The following is a 20,282-nucleotide window of genomic DNA, read 5'->3' on the forward strand; positions in this document are numbered from 1 at the left end:
GCAGCTACCATCCCAACACGTTAGAGACAAGAGTCCAAGCAGAATTAGCAGTAAGTGTGGTGCCTGGATCTCCTGTTTCGAAGTCCCTCGTGATGCGTTTTGTGTGTGTGATGCTTGAGCCGGGGAAGATGGAGGTGGGCTAAAGCCGTGCGGGGGGGTGGGCCTGCTTCATTGAAAAGTGTGGGTTGTGCTGGTGTGTCAGTCCATGCATCCAGTTTCTAAGCTGCTGAAGTACGCAACTTCCTCCATTTCTCATAACGCAGTTTTAGATTTAAGTTCCCCAGGCTAGCAGTTTCCCCGGCCCTGTACCCGCCGTCCGGTTCCCCTGGGGCTCTTGACCCGTGGCTGGTACCAGGGGCCGTGTTTCACTGCGCTGGCTTTGTTGTTAGCGGATAAAAATGACGGGGAAAGACAAGTTTCTGCAAGACAGACTTAGAGTGCATTAAATAAATATAAATTTTATTAAAAACACCCACATCTCAGCGTTATCAGGAATGATATAATAATAAACCGCTTTCAAATAACCTGCATTACATTACAATACTTACAGTATTTATAACCATCCTCAACTCTTTTTATAGACATACCAAACATTTCATGAAAATGAATGAAATTAAAGTAAAAAAAAAAAAAAAAGTAGAACATAAGCATAGAAAATGCACACAGAAGTTCATTACCTTAGTGTCAAACTGCTAAAGTTTCCTACACAAGTTAACCACTAGCTTTAGAAGTGAACTTTATACCACTGTGCGTCAATCAAGATGAAAAATTCATTCAAGTAAAGTTGACACCACTCAGAAGCATCTTCAAGTATGGCTATAGTCAACCTGATAATCCTATACAAGCAATTTTATGTCTGCTTTGTCATTCGTTCCAACTGAGGCAGGGTTCTGTACACCAAAAATTACAGTTCGGGTATTTACAATACAGAACTGATTCACCAGCTAACCTTCCCGCTCCTGCTGCCAGCAGTTTGGCAAATGACGGTGCACGGCATATCAACCAAACATCTACTATGGATTACATGAATAATATAGGACTTAAGAAAAAAAAAAAATCACCAAAAGATGACAATTTATAATGATTTAATTAATCTGACGTATAACCATCTTTTTTTTTTTTTTTTTTTTAAAAAGGCGAAACTTTTGTTTCAATGCAGTGGGTAAAGTCACAGACTGAGAATTAAAAAACAAAAATAAATATTTGACCATTAAACCCAAAGGCCTCCTTTGATTTACTCGAGTTGGGTTGTGATTCTGTTAGATAAAATTTCTTTCGACCAAACTTAATCTTACAGTATATTGCACAAGATATATCTGGGACATGGAGGTTTGCATGTTTAGGGAAGCCCTTGTACAGACTGTACCTTTTTATATTTTATTTTATTCATTACAGTATCCAAGAAGCCTTGTTTAGAGAGTGACTTGAACAACTCTAGCAAACAGTCACTTGCCAAACCCCTGCCTTACAATTTTCCCTTTAATCAGCTCAGTGCATTCTACTTTCTTTTTGTTTATTCGTTTGAAACAGGCAAAACATTCTAAATCTCTTAAACACTTTCATTACAATAAAAAGAGCTAACGAATTTACAAAATTAGTTTTAGTTACATCAATACATGTACAGGAAAAATTAGAGAAGGGATTCAAAAGAAAAGCATTAAATCCCTGAAAAAAAACCAAAACAAAACAAAAAACCCAAGAATAATATATTTAACCTACAACAGCTTTACATACACACAGGTGACACGTTGGCATAGGAGAACATGAGCTGAAATATCCCTGAATTTTTAGAACCAAAAAAAAAAAAAAAAAAAAAAAAAGTTGAAGTTCAAGTTATACTTGCTAAAATGTCAAGTATTGAGAGAGTTTTTTTGTTTTGTTTTTTTTTTTGTTTGTTTTTTTCAAAGGCTATTGGGGGAAAAAGATGGTATACAATATATAAACTTTCACACTCAGTTCAATATCCTATTGCCAAACTAGTGTTGAGGTATATGACAAGTAGGAACATCACTCAAACCTTTTAATGTATTTTTAGCTCACATTATGATATATTTGTAGCAGGCTGAGTAGCACCATGATGTGAATTCAGCTCAAAACCCAAATATATATAGATTTAATATTTTTACAGTACTAAAATACTAAAGCATTGCGTTAAAAAAAGTTTTGTTTACAATTTAATTTACTATACAACTCTCCTGCTTTTTTTTTAATAGAAATTAATGATTTAAAACCACCACAGCAAGCCAGCTGCCTATTTTTTTTTTTTTCTATTTAATCAACGGAATCACACAGAACTAACCCTGTTTCATTCGTCTTGTGTAGGCATCGGTCTGCTCAATCTTCCTGGAAAAGAGGACACTTGCACCGAGAAATGACTTACACCACAACGTACATAATTATCAACACAAAAGCAATCTGCCATTCAATAGCTGAAGAGCGTACAGATCTTTAAAAACAGCAGAAGCCCAAGCTAACTAGTTGTAGTCTGTCGCATGCTGCTAATTATTACCTGTGGTTAATATAAAATTCTTTCCTTAAAACTGTACATATTTGAGCAATGAACTTGTCATAATAATTGTAGAAAACAGTTTACAGTATAGCTGTGTGAGATGAGCACCAGAAAAACATGTGTTTTGTGTACTAAAGTATTCCCTTATATCCAGTAAGCCCCATTTTTACCATAACTGACTGTATTAAAAATGGATATGTAGCCCACTAGCAGATGCACGGCTAAAACAAAAGTATTTAAAAGCTTTTTAGTTTAAAAAAATTATCTTTGCATTTTAAAATCAAAGTAAACTCTTTTTTTTTTTTTTTTTTTTTTTTAATGTCTTAGTACCTTAGCATTGTTCAAGTTGCCAAGCTCAGGTAGACAAAGTGCTTTGAAACACTATTTAAAAAAAAATATCTCTCTATATATTTTATTGTCCTTTTCTAGGACTTGACTGGATGAGCAAAATCCAGAGGTCTTTGTAATTCCCATATGTTAAAAAGTAAGCTTATTTTAACACCAGGTAAATTCAATACATACATGAATGAAAAGGTCCTCCCTGTTGTTGAAGAACATTTGACTACATCATTGACATTTTGTTATAAAGGCATTAACTGTTCGACTGTTAAAATAAAGACACCATTCTCTTAGATAGCACCATGGTTTTAGAATATCCAAACAAATTCAGTGTTTTGCTGTCTATTCATTATGTTTTATCTACTTTGTTAAATAAAATCAAGAGACTAATAAGATTACAGTAAAAACTGCATGTTAAAAAGCCATAATTCCAGTATTTCAGTACATCATAGATTCAGCACCAGATGTTATTTTAAGATTCCTGCAGTTGTAATACTACAGTATTATTTTTTTAGGGTTTTTTTTGCTCCTGTTCCATGACTATGCAAACTTGATGACATTAAAAGTGGCCACAGATGTGCAAAACTGTAAGAAAAAAAAAATCCATTTGCAGATTATCTCTTTCAGTAATGGAGCCAGTGTTTTCAAATGTAAATTGTGAAACACTTCTTGTTTTGTTTTTGTTTTTGCATAGGATGCTTTGGTCTTGTTTCCTACGTGCCATCTGTGACCACTTAAAAATCAGTGGAAGTAAGTGCGCTAGTGAGATTACCTCTTTTTGCTGGTGTGCCGAGGCTTTTTCCACTGATGAGTTTTGTAAAAACACTGTTTTCTTCTCCACCCTTGCCTTCCCCAAAACCTAAAGAAGAACTACCCTACTGACAAGGTGTTTTTTCAAATGAGGTAACCAACAAAGGTGTGAAGTTAGATATATCGGTTGTAAGGCCCTGTAACCCGTGTAAAGGCATATGGAGATGTCGTTACTGTGGAGTCTGTGGTGACCGACAGTGTCCTTTGTGCAAGAGACTTGATGAAGCGGACGTACGTTGGCTCTGAGGGTTCGTGTGGCTCAGCAGGCTCCCGCTTTGCTTTTTTGCCGTAAGATTTCTGAGGCACGTAGTCTGGACCGTACTTTTCACATTCCTCTTCTTTCTCTCTTGCCTTCTCAGCCATCTTTGCCTCCCACAGAGCCAGACCGTGTTTTGGCTCATTCATACTCTTGTGCTGGTAAAAGACAAGGGATATTCTGGTGGGATGGTTCCTGTTGGGATTTTTTAAGGGGGTCGTTGCGTGGAGCTCACGTTTTGCACACTCTATGAGAATTGACCCATGAGATGGAGCAACTGCCACTCCTCCGATTTCTGGATCCAGAAAGCTCTGCTCGCTATCTGACCAGACTTCATCGGGATCCTCTGCTTTTTCTGGATTCAGCACATCGGTTTTATCTAAACCACCCTGGGGAGTAGTCCTATCATGGTTTTGACCTGAAAGCATGTTAGACAAACCATTAACTGCATGTGAAATCACTTCGCTATCCTTATTTTGGAGATGCAGTGAATTAGGAGGACCACTAAACACACTTGGAGCAGAATGGTAGTCGTGTGCTAAATGCGGAGGGGGTTGCACGTGATGATGTTCACTGCTTTTACTCATGGAGGCATAATCCATGCCCGGATTACTCAGATTAGATTTTAACCTTGAGGCAACCTCCATAAAATGGCCGTCAGCCTCATGGGTGGAGTAAGAGGAGAAAGACCCGATGTGGTGTACATTTGGTCTAATGGTGCAATTACTGAAGGAGTCTACCTGCATATTTTGGTTTCCATAATTCAAGTACTTGGGACCGAAACTGTGGTTATTCCCAAACCTATGCTGGTATAATGTTTGAATGGGTGGTAGACTTAGTTTAGACATATGGTCTTGGCTCTGGCAACTATACAAGTCCACGTGCTGATGCTGGGAAGGGTAGGAGCCCAGGTAAGAGGGGCAGTTGTCCATAGGTATGTTTCCATTGCATTGGTAGGGTGGATATTGGTTATTTTGACTTAATGATCCTGAATAAGGGTTCATGGGACTGGAAGAATTCAAATAAGACCCCGCAGGCTGTGATGAGGTTGTATAGAGGTTCATGGGACTGGACCCTCCATAGGGATCTGAAGTGTATGAAGAGCTTGGATAAGCATTGGCTGGATTAGGCAACCTTACATAGAGATTTGCAGAACCTGAACCCGAGTAAGAGTTAATAGGATTTGACTGAGGGTTGTTAGGGAGAGTGCGCTGTGGATGTTGTTGCTGCTGCTGCTGTTGTTGTGTGGCTGGTCCTGAAAGACGTAAAAGATCTGTAGATGTGAAAAGAAAAAAAAAAACCAACACACAACAAACAAGCTTTTTTTTTAAAAAAAAAAAAAAATCAAGCTACATACTTTATAGACTTTTCATGATACATATCTATGAAATTTCTAAGAAAAGTATATCATATGATACATTAACAGAGGTTCCCTTTCTCATATCTCAAATACGACCCTTTAAGAAGCTGAATAAATATTAAGGCTACTCATCCTTTTTGGCACGTAACCAGTGAGATCAGATGCTAGTGGCAGTGGGGAAAAAGAGGACAGTGCAATCTGTTCAGAGTCACATGCACAAAATCCAAAGAGTCGAATCATCATATAAGTAGCCCATAAAATGGAGCATCAAAGTGCTCCCAAACAGCCGTGCACAAGGTGACCTTCTTTTCCCCAAGAATAAATAATTCTTCTCATCTATATTAATAGAACTGTCTCAAAAAAATGTCCCTAGCTTTATGTAAAAACCAACGGTGACATTCACTGATAGAACAGTTCAGTAACAAGTGAGATTAACCGAAGACATAAGAGCAAAACCATCATTCGTTAAAGTGAAATGGCATCATTTAATGGTTACAACCCTAGCCTGTGTCATGGGACAGCTGACTTCTATTCATAGGTATTTCGGTGACCTTCTGGGTGGCCTTGGATGTATCACTTTTTTCCTCTCTGAGAAAGTCGCTGTAACAATAAAATAGTCATGATGAACTCCTTTGCTTAGGACTCTCAAATCTACTGATGAAAACTGCCAGGGACTGTTATGTGGATTTTTAAACTCTTACTCCACTATGGAAAAACCTGCTCTGCTTTTGGTCTTGAAGCAGAGAGTATAAACTGTAGTAAAGAGGTTAGGCTTGAATCCCCTCAAATTAGGAGGTCCTCTGTAACAGTGGCAGACAGTGAGTGATGTGTAGATCATTCTTTCTTTGGCAGCAGCATCACACACTTCTCTTCGTGGCTCCTAGCACTACCAGTCTTTTTAAGGTACTTTACAATACACTGTGGCAAGCAGAGTTTGCAAAATTTCTACAGGCAGATTTCTACAGGCGTTAACTATCCAACAATAAAGGATTGCTCATACAACTTTTTGTTTTCCTCTCCAGAGTTGCCCACAATTTGGCACTCTAGTATTTATAAATACACAATATTGATATTTACTTTCAAGAATTCTCCTTCCTTTTCACTTTAAAATGTTCTTGGGCTGAGAATAATGGTTTTCTTGACCATCTATAAATGGCCCTGATTTCTAGGAAGCTTACCACTGTTGATAAAGATCCCGATCAGATTCATGTGTTTACCTGCTAGCTGCTTTGCATGACCTGCCGCCTCAGAGTTGCCTTGCTTGTTGCGTGCTGCAGCAGACTTATCTCTTTCAGCTTTGCTAGACCCATTCTCCAAGGAGGAAAGCTTTTCTGCAGCTGCTTTCTTTGCTTCTAGCTTCCTTTGCCGACACGTCTTAACAGGCTCTGCTAACATCCTTACTTTTCGGCGAAAGGAGGTAAGGACCTGGATACTGCCATTCCTCTTCTTCTCCTCCTGGCCTTCAGTGCTTCCGAACTCATCCACATCAGAGACTTTGTATAACGGGAGCACGTGGAGCTGCTCATCTTCTGGTGTTTGGCCAATTTCACGATTGTCTTCTCTAGTTAGTGTGCAAACCTGTTGGAAAGGTGTGTTAGAGTAACTCTCTCAAACCAGTCTGAGACGAAGAGATCTGAAATGCTAGCCTGTGCATTTTACCTTTCCCTGCCGCTGTCGGCGTTGGCATCAGGCAAGCTATTTGTAAACTGTAAGTTTCTGTGCAATTTATGCATATCATAACAAGCCTGAAATTTCGTTTCTTCTATTGCTCTGTTGGACAGTGTTAATAGAAACAGGAGGTGTATATATATCTTGTACTTGTGCTGAAATGAACAGTATAGTTAGGGATTACCCCAACGTGAAATAAACTGTGTGATCCATTGTACCGTGGCCAGAGAGCTAAAACAGTGGAACCTGGGACTTTGTACTCACCTGAACATTTTTTCATTATAATACATCAGCTAGCTACCTATTAGAAATAGCGTGCAAGGTAACATACTGCCATTGTATTTCACGCCCTCTTACAATGGCAACTTCCAAGACTTTGCAAAGGAGCAAGTCACTGTAACGTTAATAATACGATTTAAGGAAGTTACGTTGTGTCATGCAGCACGCTCATTGTCTTAGCTCCAGCTAAAACATATTGGGAGGATCTCAGTGGAAAAAAAGATGCTGATACAGACATATTCTGTAGCAAAATCATTGCATCAGCCAGTTTTAGGAAGAAAGCTCAGCTAGAAATATATATTGTATTGGTGGTGGTTGACTTGTCAATTAAGTCAGACCTGGGAAACAGGAGGAACTTAGTTGGTATTAAAAAAGTAGATATTCTCTTTGGTCATAATAAGAGCTGCACTGTGAATCTAGGTAGTTGCTTCAAATTACAACCATGATGATTATTCAGAACTGAAGATTTTTCTTTCTCACATTTACCCCAACTGTATTGTCACAGAGAGAGTAGGCAGGGAACAGAAATAACCCAATACACATTGAAAACCAGCTTGTTTTTCTGGTATCTTCTACAGAAACTTTGCTGTACATGCTAGAGATCAGAACTGAAGAGAGTAAAGGGCATGTGTACAATACAAAAGATGGCAAGGCTTGCAGACTTTCTGCTTATCCCAAGCAGGAATGAAATCCACAACTTCTAAAACTCGCCTGGAAAGAAGTTGTTTGTTTCCATTTTTATTTTATTAGAAGATAGAATCCAAAGTTGCTAGAAAAAAAGTGTTTCAAGAGGACAATTATAAACCGTTTTGTGCCAGGAATGCTGAAACAGGCATTTCCGCCATGCTGGAACCTTCTTTCTATTGCCTCCACGGTTTCTCTTTTACCAGTTCTATATTAAACCTTTCTTTAATATGCCGTAAGTCTCATTCATTTGAATGAAAAATTGTGTAGGGAGTAATAAGTTAGCTCAATTACTGCTTAATGTTTCTTTTTTTAGTAATCTGTGTTATGCAAGTATAGATTTAAACAGACAGGAGATAATGAATTAATTATGTATGTGAAATTAGTGCTGGAGCGAGGAGGCTATGTGCATCACGGACTTACCAGCGTACTCCCGTTCTGCATATTGTGCAAGTCTCTGTGAGCATGAGCGCAAAAATCCAGGCAGGCAGTGACCCCCGAGAATGGGCGACCTTCTTTTAAACCCAGGCGACACTCGGGTGCTCTGTGTTCATACTCGATCTGGAAAGAGATGACAGGTATCACTGCAAGCGAGCTGGATGCTCCAGTACACGGAATTAGCACTGAATGCTCTGCCGTGACAACATGCAAGTCTCCTAACATGTTGGAGGTGGCAACATACAGATCTTGAGGGCGAATAAAATCGAGCAATTTGATGGCAATTTTGTATCTGTACTTCGTTCCTTGCTGCTTTGTTCCCTGTTACCTTCTGTCTCCGGCGTGATTTTGAAATTGGCTAATAATACTTTTCCTTGCATATTACTTCTGATTCTCTGCCAGGGGCTGGTGTTTTTACATGACAAATGCAGTGCATGGTTTCAGCATCTGGCACTGTAATAGTGATACGTTTGTGTAGACTGGAAATACACCAAGCTATTAAGGGAAAATGGCTTTAGAACACTGACTTCAGAATGACTTCATGAAAAATAATAATTTTCTTTTTGATTTGTAATATTTTGGCATGCTAAACGTATATTTCATTAGCTTAAGTACAACTCCAACCCCTGACCAAAAAGACAGACAATTCAGTCAAGACAGTACTTTCTACCCATGCACTCATTATTAAGGAGCTTTACAAAAAGTTTATAATGCAACAATAAACCTTACACAAAAAGAAAGGATTTTGTAATGGAAGATCAAGCCTTAGACCAATGACGGTTTCATATTTTATTTAGAGTATTAAAAATGAAACCACATTTGTAAAATGCTTTGCTGAAATTCCTGAACCTTTCAAGTAAATGCAAAAATATCTACACTTAATGGAACTTAATGGATCCCATTTTAAGTTAAGGTGAAGTTAGAAGTTTTCCCAAGTCTTGATCCAAGATCACTAAAAACATGCCTAGGTTGCTCACAGACCTTTTTTTTTTGAACTTTGGAATATTTACTTCCCTGGAATCTGAAAATAAAAGCAGAACAAAACTTGAAACATGTAAACTTCTTTGGAATTAAACGAGAGTGGTCTGTAACATTAGCCAGACTATAATTGTCTGATTAAAGTATACTGGTGCAACTGTTCTCGGAGATGTTCTGTTGGGTCCAGTTGGAAAAACAGACCCTTTCCAATTCTAGATTTTAATCCAGTAGCAATCCAGACTTGGATTAGCATAAATCTGGGAATTTGGAATTTATTTTCAGGATTCAAAGGGGTACTGGTTTTAGGGCTTTTTGGTTTTAGAGCCTTTTACAATACCATACAAATTAGGCCTCGATCATCTCTCTTTAAGCCACTGGCAGTAGCTTGACCAGAGTTTCTCCACAAATACAAGGTCTGCGCGAAACTCCTGAAATAGGCCAAGCTATTCACGTGCCTTATTACACAAGGTAAAAATTGAAACTTGTAAAACCATGTATTTTCAACAAGTGTCGGGCAGGACCACAGCTTACATGGAGAAAGTTCTTTTGCATATTTTTGTGGGAAAAGAAAAGCAGCCCGAGCAAAGAGCCATTTTATTGTTCACCGCCCCCTCATTTTTTCTTCTTCCTCTTCCTTTCTTCTCTTGCAGAATGTCTCTCAGATACTTGGACAGATAACCACAGCTAGTGGGCACACAGCCACGGTTTCCTCCATAATGAGTCTCCAAACATTATCTGATCAGGTAAGTGAAACTGGGTAAGTCTGTACTGAATCTGCTTACCCTGTCTAGCCGCTACTAAATATGCAGTAAAGGCGTGAGTTTTACAGCAAATAAAAATGGACAGTTTTGTGTTAGTTTACTGTTTCCATTACAGTTGAAAATCTTGAAAATCTGTCTTGTGCTGGTTGCTATAGCATAATGCTGTCAACAGGAAAGACAGAAGATGTCATATTTTGCAGCGATGCTGATAGTTTGGAGACTGTAAGTTCTGTGAATGTTTGTAATGGTAGTGAACCTGAGCAACGAATATGAAGGCCAACAGTTATGCATTTGCAAGGGGTATCTTGTCAAATTTTGATGCAAATATCTGAAAGACGTTTGGTAAAGGAATGCAGATGAGAGACGGCCACAACTGGGAACCTCATAAAAGCTTTGAATGTGCTAGTATCTGTGAACAGCACTTCACAGAAAATACACACGCACAATCTCCTCCTGCAAGAAGATTGATGCAGGCACTTGTATGCGTACGCGGGACTGAGTGTGTTCAAATATGAAACTTTGCTTTAAAAGCATGTTTGTAATGGCTACTTTGGTGAAAACTAAATTCATCTGCCACTTGAGAGAGCAGAACTGAAACTGTGACTTCAGGACTTGAGTGCAATATGGTACGCTGCCTTCTGACACTGTTGCCAATCTCACACCATCTTTATGTCTTTTTTTGCTAGTTTAGCTGGTGAATCATGCTAAATCCAGGAATTTGTCTTGTAGAGCTGAAAGTTCTGCTCAAGTGTGAAGTAATTTTATTGTGTTGATGTAGGTGAAAAGATGAGTTCTATTTAGTGGACTGAATTCTGCTAGTGTTACTATTGAAAGCGTTTTAAGTGGAATTGTTCACTTCCATTTGTCTTTACCCTGACGTTAAAGGAATGCTGGCACAAAATGTACATAATGGTTTGGTGCAAGGTTGAAGCATTGGGAAGTGTGGTAAAAATCAGGTTACTTGCATGACTGCTCTGATTCCTTTTTCCCCCAGCATACCTGGTTGTTATATGCATCAGGTGCAAGCTTCTTGTAGGTAGGGGCCATCAGGGTTGACAGATTCTGCAAATTGGATTCTAGTTTTTCTTCCTGTTAGGAGATGAAATAGAGCTCAATGACATTTCCATACTGTATGTACGGGATCTAACAAGTTAGGGTCTTTACACAATTATGTTTATACTGATGGTTGTGTAAAGGCCTAGACCATTGTCATTCTTGTTTAGACAACAACTGTTGTGAATCTCCTTCTAATTTTAGTGTTTCACAGCCTTTAAAGTAACGAAGTAGTGTAGTGTGATCCTTGCAAGAGGACATCACATACTATAATCTTAATTTGGTTTATATTCAAAAAAATCACATTCTTCAACATGGAGATGTTTTAGATCCAAGCATGATGACCCTCACTATTTTCCCTATTGGAGTTTTGGGAGAATAATGCTCTTCAGAAAGCTTGAGAGGAATAATATCAGAATGGTCCATCAAGTAAATCTGGCTAATTTAAGGGGTTTGCACATTGCAATGACAGCACTTCAACACACTGAAATATCTTTTCATGCAGCAATTTAAAATTATTTAAATACTTCAGACTTCAAAAAGTTCCCAATTCTTAAGCAAGGAAGCATTGTGGACATGTCTAGTAGTTGGTGATATGGAGGTAGGAACGACCACGCTTCTTTTTTTCTAGAAGGAGAGGTACACACTCTCAAAATGAAGGGCTCTTTAAAAATGAAGTACTCTAATAACATACTCCAAAGTTGTTCCCCATCCTCTCATGATGAGAATCCCAAATTCAAAACCTCGCTTATATGAGGCCCTTATTTTTAATTTCAAGTGCATAAAGAACAGTGGCATACTGGAGTGGCATACTTGGTTTTAGGAGTTCGTATAGTTTAGGAATGTGTGAAGAGCTGTGAAAAACCTATGGGTTTGAGAGAAACGTGTTTGGTCCATTGAAAGTTTGTATCTCCGACTATGGGACTATATCCTAGTTTGGGACTCCAAAATGACATTATGAAATTGTCAGAAATATCCTGCTGTGACCTTGTGGCTGCTGCCAGAACTTGGAGCTCTTGTGTGGCCCGCAGGTTACCATTTCTAAGTGTTACTTCTAGTTTTTATTGGTGAGGATCCTATTTGTGTTGTCTATAAACTGTGTCTATGCTATGGGACCCAGCCCCTGGATGCATGCCTTGGCTGCCCCCGACTTTGGGTGGGAACAAGACTGGAGGGTAAAACTATTTTCCCTGCCCAGCTCTGGCTTCCATGGGAAGTAAATCCAGGAATGCAAGTTGGAAGAGTGCCCTGGTGGGCTCTGGCCAGGTATCCAGCTTAGAAAATTTAGCAGGTTTAGGACTGCAGGCTATGATAAAGAAGGCTTTGTGCCACAGCATGATTGAAGGAGAGCTATTCTGTAATTCTTGGGGCCGTAGAAGAGCAGTGGGGAGGAAAAACTGTATATTAATTATGATGATATTCTAAATAGTGTGCTGTTCTCAGCACAGGCCATAGGATGCAGAAATACCTAGCGCTCTGATCATGTGAAAGAAATGCTTGGATTTGTGTAAGACACCAGAATGCAGTGAAAGCTGTGGATCTATGTGTCAGTACACAAGCAAGGGACTAAATTTGCACGTGCTTGCCAAAAAACAGACCGGGCCATTGGAGCCTCCCAGACACATGACTAGCTGGAAGTGTCCAGGAGTCATTGCAGTCATAACCTCAAAAGTATCTTGTGCCCAGGCTAAGGTCAATGGTTTTTTTATTACTCTGACTCGTTTTAAACAGTTGTCAGTTTGCTGTAACACAGCCCAGTCTGGAAACATTCAGTGGGGCAGGGCTGTATGTAGAATGAGTCCTTCTATCCTCTTCTTCCCATTGTCATCTCCGAGTTTCATCATGTTTGTCTCCATGCAGTCTGCTCTGGTTCCCAGTTGCAATGTTATGTGCCTTCAGTTGGTAAACCTTCCGCTCTGCCACTGGGGAATGCCCAATGGCAGGCCTAATACAGCCACAATTATTCAGGCCGTGCCCTCTCCTCTAATTGTGAAAGCCTGCAAACATGGTTTCAAGTCTCGGGGCTTTTACCAGCTGTCAGAATTTGGACAGTCAATTCAGCTGGCTCGGTGACTGGAATCAATCAGTTTTGACTGGCAGTTATTTAATTACCCTACATGTATGCCACTCAGGCAGGGCTCTGGCCCCTGGTCTCTTGTACTGTATCTCTATTTGCAGAGTGACAGAAAGCATTTCTTTGCAAATGAGGCTCATTTTAGAAATGGACACCAACCTCTTTTGGGTCATCCCCCATCAGCTTAAACTTTCTTGGAATCTTGCTTCTGGCAAACTTACAACCGTTGTAGTACATGCTCCAGGAGCAACCAAAGGAAAATGAAGCACCACAAGTTTCAGGGTCCAGCCCTTGACATGCGCAAGTCCGTCTAAAAAATAGGAGAATATGGCTGTTAGCAGCAGGCAGGTCACCCTGGGGCGCTCCTGCAGTGGGCATCGGCGTTCTGCCAGCGCTCTGGGGAATTACTGGTCTTGGATCGTCTTTCATCAGTAAATAAGGAAGAAAGGAAAGAGGGAGGCAGACGCGTTATAACAGAAGACTTTATCGGAGTGAGTAATTTCATGGTTGCAAAGCAAGGACTATGGGGTTTCTATGCCTCTGTGGGAAACCTGGCTTTGCTCGCAAGAGGATATGTTTGTGTGGTGCCTTGCTAGGTAGTGATATTCATGGTACCTGAAAAGGGCATATGCTGACAGCACTGCCAGAATGTGGGAGCTTTCTGACAGGGGCGAAGCAATAATTCCGGAAATATGACTCTACCCATGAAGCCAAAGTAACATACAGTGATAGCTATGTTAATTTTGGTCTAAATGCTCTTCGCTATCAGAAAGACATGGGAAAACCATATAGTGCAATTTCTTTAGATTCAGGCTAGCTTCTGTAGGCTTACAGCATTATTTAGTGCACCTAGTTTTTATTTCAAGGTTGAGGTATCTGCTGTCCTGGGCTGTGCCAAGATCTCTTCCTTTAAATATACTGAGATGCTTCACAACACTGGGAAGACTTTTTCCCTGATTTATAAGAACGTTTACTTTGCTTTTCTCGCAATGTTTGTGGGTTTTCAAACTGCCTGAAATAGCTGGAAAGGTTATGCGTATTTCAGGGTAATAGCACGAGCGGAGGCGCCAGGCCCGAGGCTGCAGGTGGGGTTGCAAGTTTGGTGAGCATACCCTTTGTTCCACTTACTCTTCGTTCAGGGCGCACCGCCGGTTCGTGAGCGTGCCGTACTTTCTCAGGGTGTCGGTGAGTTCGGAGTAGAGCTTGTCGGCCAGGCTTGTTGGGATTCCCTCCCAGACCAGGATGAGAATCACAATCACGGCCGTCTCACATGTGTGGCCTGCTCGCTCGCGCACCAAGCAGAGTAGCTTTTCCTCCTGACTGCTTCTGCGGACTACCTGCATGCACAGCAACACACACCCCCAGAGCCCCAACACAAACAATGCATTTCTTAATGTGAAGAGCAAGAGAGCAGGAAACCTCAGCATTAGTGTGCGTGTGGGGAGGTTACTTCTACTTCTGTCTTCCTCTTTGTTTCTGGCAACTCGGTCCATTTTTCTCATTTAGTGACATGGGCCAGGGCTACCCTTTCTGTTTAATGAAGCTGACTCTAAGAGGCTAAGCTTGACTGATGGCAGGGAAAGCCACAGGGGTGGAAACCAGCTTTGTAAAGGTATCCTCCATGCTCTGATTCAGCAGGAACATTCTGTTGAATCTGCACTCTGGTACAAGTGGCCCAGTTTCATGAGTGGGCAGAAGGAAGCGGGCAGTGAGCGGCTCCCTGCACGGAGTTGGATGGTGGACACCTCCGCTGAGGGCAGGAGCCAGGCGGGGAAAGGCAGGCAGCTAAGGAAGGGACTGCATAACTGGACAAGGGAGCTCTCTCCCTTTCCCTCCCAAACTTAAGCAGCTAAACTTGTAATCAGCCACTCAGTTTTGTGACTTGCCCTTACTACATACAAACATTACAGTGATGAGAGGAAAGTAGTAGATGTTGTTCAAATAAAAGAGTGTCCATGCTTCTCAGTGCTTGTGCTACTGTGGGTATTTCTGAAAAAAAGGTGCAGTCTGGCATGCATAAAGACTATAATCATGTATCAGTTTTTCCTCATCCTGTCTTTCCCCAGCCTACCCAAACCACTCAGTAACTGGTGCCAGAGTACAACAGTGTTTGCTAAGAGGGTGTCCTAATGCCTCTCTCGAACTGGGAGTGCGTTTTAAAAACATTACAGTGGTGCACTTACTGGACTTATTTGTAAGCTAAAATTAAACAGCAATGAGACTGTCTGGTGTGGTGAATCTTAAATCTAAGTGAAACTGCCTTCCTTCTCAGGTTTTCATACCTTTAAGCCAAATTTTATTCTTGCTGTTCTCCATGCAACAAGTAAATGGAGTGTGAGAGACAGGGGTGGGAGCAGGCTACAGGTGTCCTGTGGTACTGCTGCCGTTGAGCTATTTTAAGTTTCATAGTGTCAGCTAACAGAAGGACATGTCACTGCTGTCTGCTTATATGCACCATCATGCTGAACTAGATTAGTCTTAACATTTGTGTACATCACTTACCCATTTAGCAATTGGACATCCTTGAGAACTTTTGCCTTCTTTCCCAGTGTAGACCACCCTCTCAATCCTTATAGCTTTCCCCTTCTGTCCAAATCTTAAACAAACAAAAATATGTACAGTAAGCAGATTCATTTGGTTCTGTGTGAGCACTGAAAAGATGGAGCACATTTGCCAGTCTTATCTTAAAAGATAAACACTATGAATTACAGGGAGGGATGTGCAATGCAGCTTATCTTGCTGATTTTATTATAGTGGTGGATTGATACGTTAAGAGAGGCAAATGTCTTTAATACAACATGGATGAGTAAAAATTGTTCATATCCCATTAATATTCCCAAACCTTTTAACAGTTTCTATAGAGAATTTGTTATAGACGATGTTTTGAAAAGTGGACTTGAAGCCTCTCTATTTTGGGGAGGAATTTTGCATTTTTCTTTAATTTCTGGGTTAAACTTAAAGTTATTACTCTGAAATGTATATAATCAAGTTGTCATGGAACAGCTGGCATGCAGTACTCTATTAATTTTCTGTGCTTGTTTCTGGCTTAGATACAGTGTGAATCTGTTAAGTCAAGATCAGTTATCATCATACCTATTTCCTTTATCAGCTGTTCATAAATTGTTACTTATTTACTTCTGCCTGACTCCTATACTGAATTAGGATCACAAGGTGCCCTCAAATGATGCCATTTGTGTGTGTCTTTTTGCGACTGAGGCGGGCAAGCTCAGCTCCTGCTGAAGTATTTAATTAAGGTGATTATGCTGTCCAGGCAGAATCTAGCCCCATGTACAAGTAGTGCTGTTACCCAGAGCAAATGGGATCCACTTTCCACGTCCTCTGACGGACCAGGTGGAAGTATGCGGCAAACGCTAAGTGAAGCAAATCTTGAATCACTAAAAAACATCAGACCTGCTAAGCCATTTCCAGGCATGCTCTCTGGCCAGGCCTCTCCTTGGACTGCTGCAGCTGGGGGGTGGCCACCTGCTGAGCCCTAGGGCACACCAGGTCTCAGGTGAGGCCGGGTGTTAGAAACCCCAGTGTCTGCAATGGTACAGATCCAGCTACCATGTTGACTCGGCTGCATTTCGGCGACTGGGCAAATTGCATTTCCATCACCGTTTCTTGAATTGTGCTGCTCTCATTGGCGTTACCTTTTTGCTTGTTTGTTTGAAATAACCAAGTGTGGGGACTAAATCACAATCTCCTTGTTCTTTGCCTGTTACCTATAGAGCAAGCAAGATAGTTCCTTCCTGTTATGCAGCCATTTAATGATGCCTTGAGAACTTTTGACCTTTCATCCCTCTTGTTTTTGCACTAAAATCTTGGTGACATATTTAAGAGAAAATATTTGTATTTAAACTTCTGTCCTGTAAAGGAAATGAAAAATGCTTATTCTTAGATGTGATCTCATTGTGAAATTTCAGTGTCACAGGAAATTGTACAAATAAAATCAAGTTGTACTACACATGTTCTGCAGGCAACTGTTAGGTCACTTTTTCCTACTTAGGCTTGGATGTTAGTATACATTTGTTTCTTTAATTAGCCACATTAAAAAACCCTTTTTAAATCTTAACATTTTCTATCAATTTGCTAATCTGGATTGCAGGACAACTGTGTGGATGCCACTATAGAAATATGTTGTACATTACACACTGGAAATGAAATGGACTTTGTCTCAAATCTTTTCAACTGTCACAGAGGATTTGTGCCTGATGTTTGTCATGCTTGCTTTCAGGCCAAAGCTGACTGGCTTTAAAACCAGAGCAAAACTCACTGAGCATGAAGTAGGGATTGGGAGAAGGAAGAGGTAAAACGTATGTATCCACCACGGATTCTGCAAGAAATTTGTTCTGGTATAGCTAAAATATTAACTGCAAGTCTCAATCCAAATCCTGGTTTGTTTGGCAGTGCTGACAAGCTGACTTAAAAGTCAATCCATATTCATGGGCGAAGCCAGTTTAAAAGTGCTTCAACTGTGATTAGTGTCACCAACTGCACACATGTGCTTGGGAGTATTTTTACAGTTAAGTACTTTTTTTACTTAGGGATACAAAATTAACTAACGAGGAGGAGTTCTGGAGTTCTTCAGTCAGGGAATCGCACAGTTCATACCATATGAACAGTTGAAAACTAGCCATTGTTCAAGTGGCTGCTGCTATACTCTGCTGAACCTGGCTGAGTAGATGCATGTTATCTATAATCTCTCAGGATTTCCTTCTGCCAACATGAAATGAAATTAAATGCAAAATAAAAAAAGAAAAAAAAAAAAAGAAAAAAGTGAGGTCAATATTAAGGATGAAAAATTACATTCCAAAGTAAAGAAATGAAAAAAGTTTCATCTCTAATAATTGACATCATGACATGAATGACTTCCCTCTTTCATTTATTCTTTGTAAATACTGACGAATTACCCAGTCAATGAGAGCTCTGGAGACAAATTGTAAGAAGCTTCTCGGGGGGGTCAGCGTTCATGCCCCCTTTGCAGGAAGAAGCTGGTTTATGTAGTTTACATGCATTCGAGCTGCTCACAAAGCTGAAAACAAGTATTGGGGCAAGCCCTGCACAGGAGTCACAGGGAAGGAGGTGCTAAGAAAGAGAAAGGACCTTAGGACTTAGAGGTAATCCGAAGGGTTTGATATGCCCTAAGTGGCCCATGGTTGTGCAGTGATGAGCCCAAGCTAACAGACTTTGCTAAGAAAGGGTGCTCCGTAGCTCAGACACAACACTGCAATAATGCCCATTTGCTTTTGGTTCTGCAACTAGCTGGAGCTTCTTTGCAGTTCTGGAGTCCAGATTTTTAAGGTATTAACAAATCAAATTCCCATCTGTCTCTGACTTACTGGGGAGCTTTTTGTTTACTTGTTTGTTCAGAGGGGAACTGAATTCCCAGATACCTCTAAAAATGTGGCCATTAATGTCTATGCACGCCAAAAGCTACAAGTAATGCAGAATTCACAGTGCAGAAGTCCTTTTGTGAAAGTTTTTAATTTAAATATCTTAGGCTGGTGGGTTTTGTGCTTACACATATTTTTAATTAGCACAGATCATGTATCCATTCTGTGCCATTCAAAATTCCTGTTTTGGTGGCTTTGATGTAATAAATATATCACGGGATGCAACCACAATACAGGGATTGTCCACAACCAAGGTAAGTCTGGTTTTGTGCAATACTCTGAGGAAGGGGGATGTTTTTTCACAAAACTACTTATCGATTCTTGGGCTGAAATCCTATCCAACAACTTTGTGGCACTCCTCTGGACGTGACTGAGTTAGATTTAGCCCTTTAGGGTTGTACTGTATACTTAGTAATTGGGGGGGCGGGGGGGGGGGCTAATTTTGGAGTTTGGTATTCTGCTTGTCATCTTCCTTCTACCTTGGCATTCTCCTACCCAGAGGGAACACCAGGTCTGTGCCTGCTTTTGCAGCCACTGCCAACCGTCTTGCTTGGCAGGCTGGTGAATACTTGTTCCTGCTTGGGTTTGCTGGCATCTGTCTCAAAGTACGCAGCCTGTGCCAGCCAGCAGACTATTAGCCCTGTCAAATATTGTGACTCTCTGGTGAATAGCACAGTGCGTAATGTTGGCAACACTGGAGTAGCTAAGCCTACAAGTAATTACTTGATTTGCAATTGTTTATTTCTTTATGTGCAAAAGCTGGAAAAATTCTGACATCCACAAAAGGATAAATGTTAATCTGCCCTGTGCCTTTGCACTAATTACCTTTCTTCCATGATTTCTCTAATAGCTGCCACATTAGGACCGGCTCCTAGATGGGTATAGAAAGGACCTTCATCTTTTTCAATAATTTGCTCTGTTTAAAACAAAATAAAGGTTATTACTTTGAAGCTTAATTCTTTAATGTAAAAAGTCACATTGCAAAGCTTACAATCTAGCTCATTAGAATACTGCTGTATGGGTCTGGGGTCAGAGTTTTCCAACACTTAATGTCTAAAGTATGCCCACGCAATTTGTACAAAACATGCAAAGCACGTGGCTAATCCTGCAAATAGCCATGATACGGACTGTGTGCCTTTTGCTAGCACAAACAGTTGTTTCACATCTTGGGCTCTACACTGAAATTCAAAAGGCATTTTCCTGTTATCACCGAACAATTGTTTCTCCTTCTCCCATTTCCTCCTCTCCCAGTATCTAGAAAGGAGGATAAATGGGATAACAACGGTAAATATTGACGTTAGTGAGCTGTACAGTACTTGTTTTTCAGCAGACATGTTACAGTGTAGGAACCTACAGCTTGAGAAAGTGGCCAGTAAGGTTACATAGAGAATTTCTGCCACGCACAGAAAGACTCTGTGAAATGAAAAAAAGCAAGTTTGCTGAAAGAAATCCTGCACAAGGCTTAGTCAAAATCCTTGCATGCTAAGAATGTGGCCTCAGTTTTTTGTGTGTAGGTAGGACCATGTCAGCATTCACAATATACGCTATATGTTTGGTTTGATACCAGGCGGCAGGCTCCAGCAGAAAGAAATGGCCAGGCTCTGCTTGGGTTCAGGGGGAGACAGGGGAGCTCTGCTGACTTGTCTGAGGGCTGACTTTATGCTTTCTGCCATGCTA

The 20,282-nt window shown here is 40.5% G+C and overlaps 1 protein-coding gene across 2 annotated transcripts in view; it reads right to left on the bottom strand.

The window, feature by feature from the left end:
• Window positions 1-495: 495 nt before the first annotated feature.
• Window positions 496-20,282, bottom strand: part of TET2 (tet methylcytosine dioxygenase 2) — a 74,939-nt gene continuing 55,152 nt past the window's right edge. The window contains exons 3-10 of one of the 2 annotated variants that reach the window (XM_082314920.1): window positions 19,431-19,521; window positions 15,712-15,805; window positions 14,338-14,546; window positions 13,369-13,519; window positions 11,082-11,171; window positions 8,329-8,466; window positions 6,492-6,852; window positions 496-5,169 (exon numbers count right to left, since the gene is read on the bottom strand). In XM_082314920.1, coding sequence (XP_082171046.1) covers window positions 3,773-5,169; window positions 6,492-6,852; window positions 8,329-8,466; window positions 11,082-11,171; window positions 13,369-13,519; window positions 14,338-14,546; window positions 15,712-15,805; window positions 19,431-19,521 — 2,531 coding nt within the window. In that variant the 3' untranslated portion in view covers window positions 496-3,772. Of the gene's footprint in view, window positions 5,188-6,491; window positions 6,853-8,328; window positions 8,467-11,081; window positions 11,172-13,368; window positions 13,520-14,337; window positions 14,547-15,711; window positions 15,806-19,430; window positions 19,522-20,282 lie in introns of both variants that reach the window. The other variant, XM_082314919.1, reaches the window with a different exon arrangement.

This window comes from Platalea leucorodia (genome assembly GCF_965183815.1).
Source record: "Platalea leucorodia genome assembly, chromosome: 6".
Classification (NCBI taxonomy): Eukaryota; Metazoa; Chordata; class Aves; order Pelecaniformes; family Threskiornithidae; genus Platalea; species Platalea leucorodia.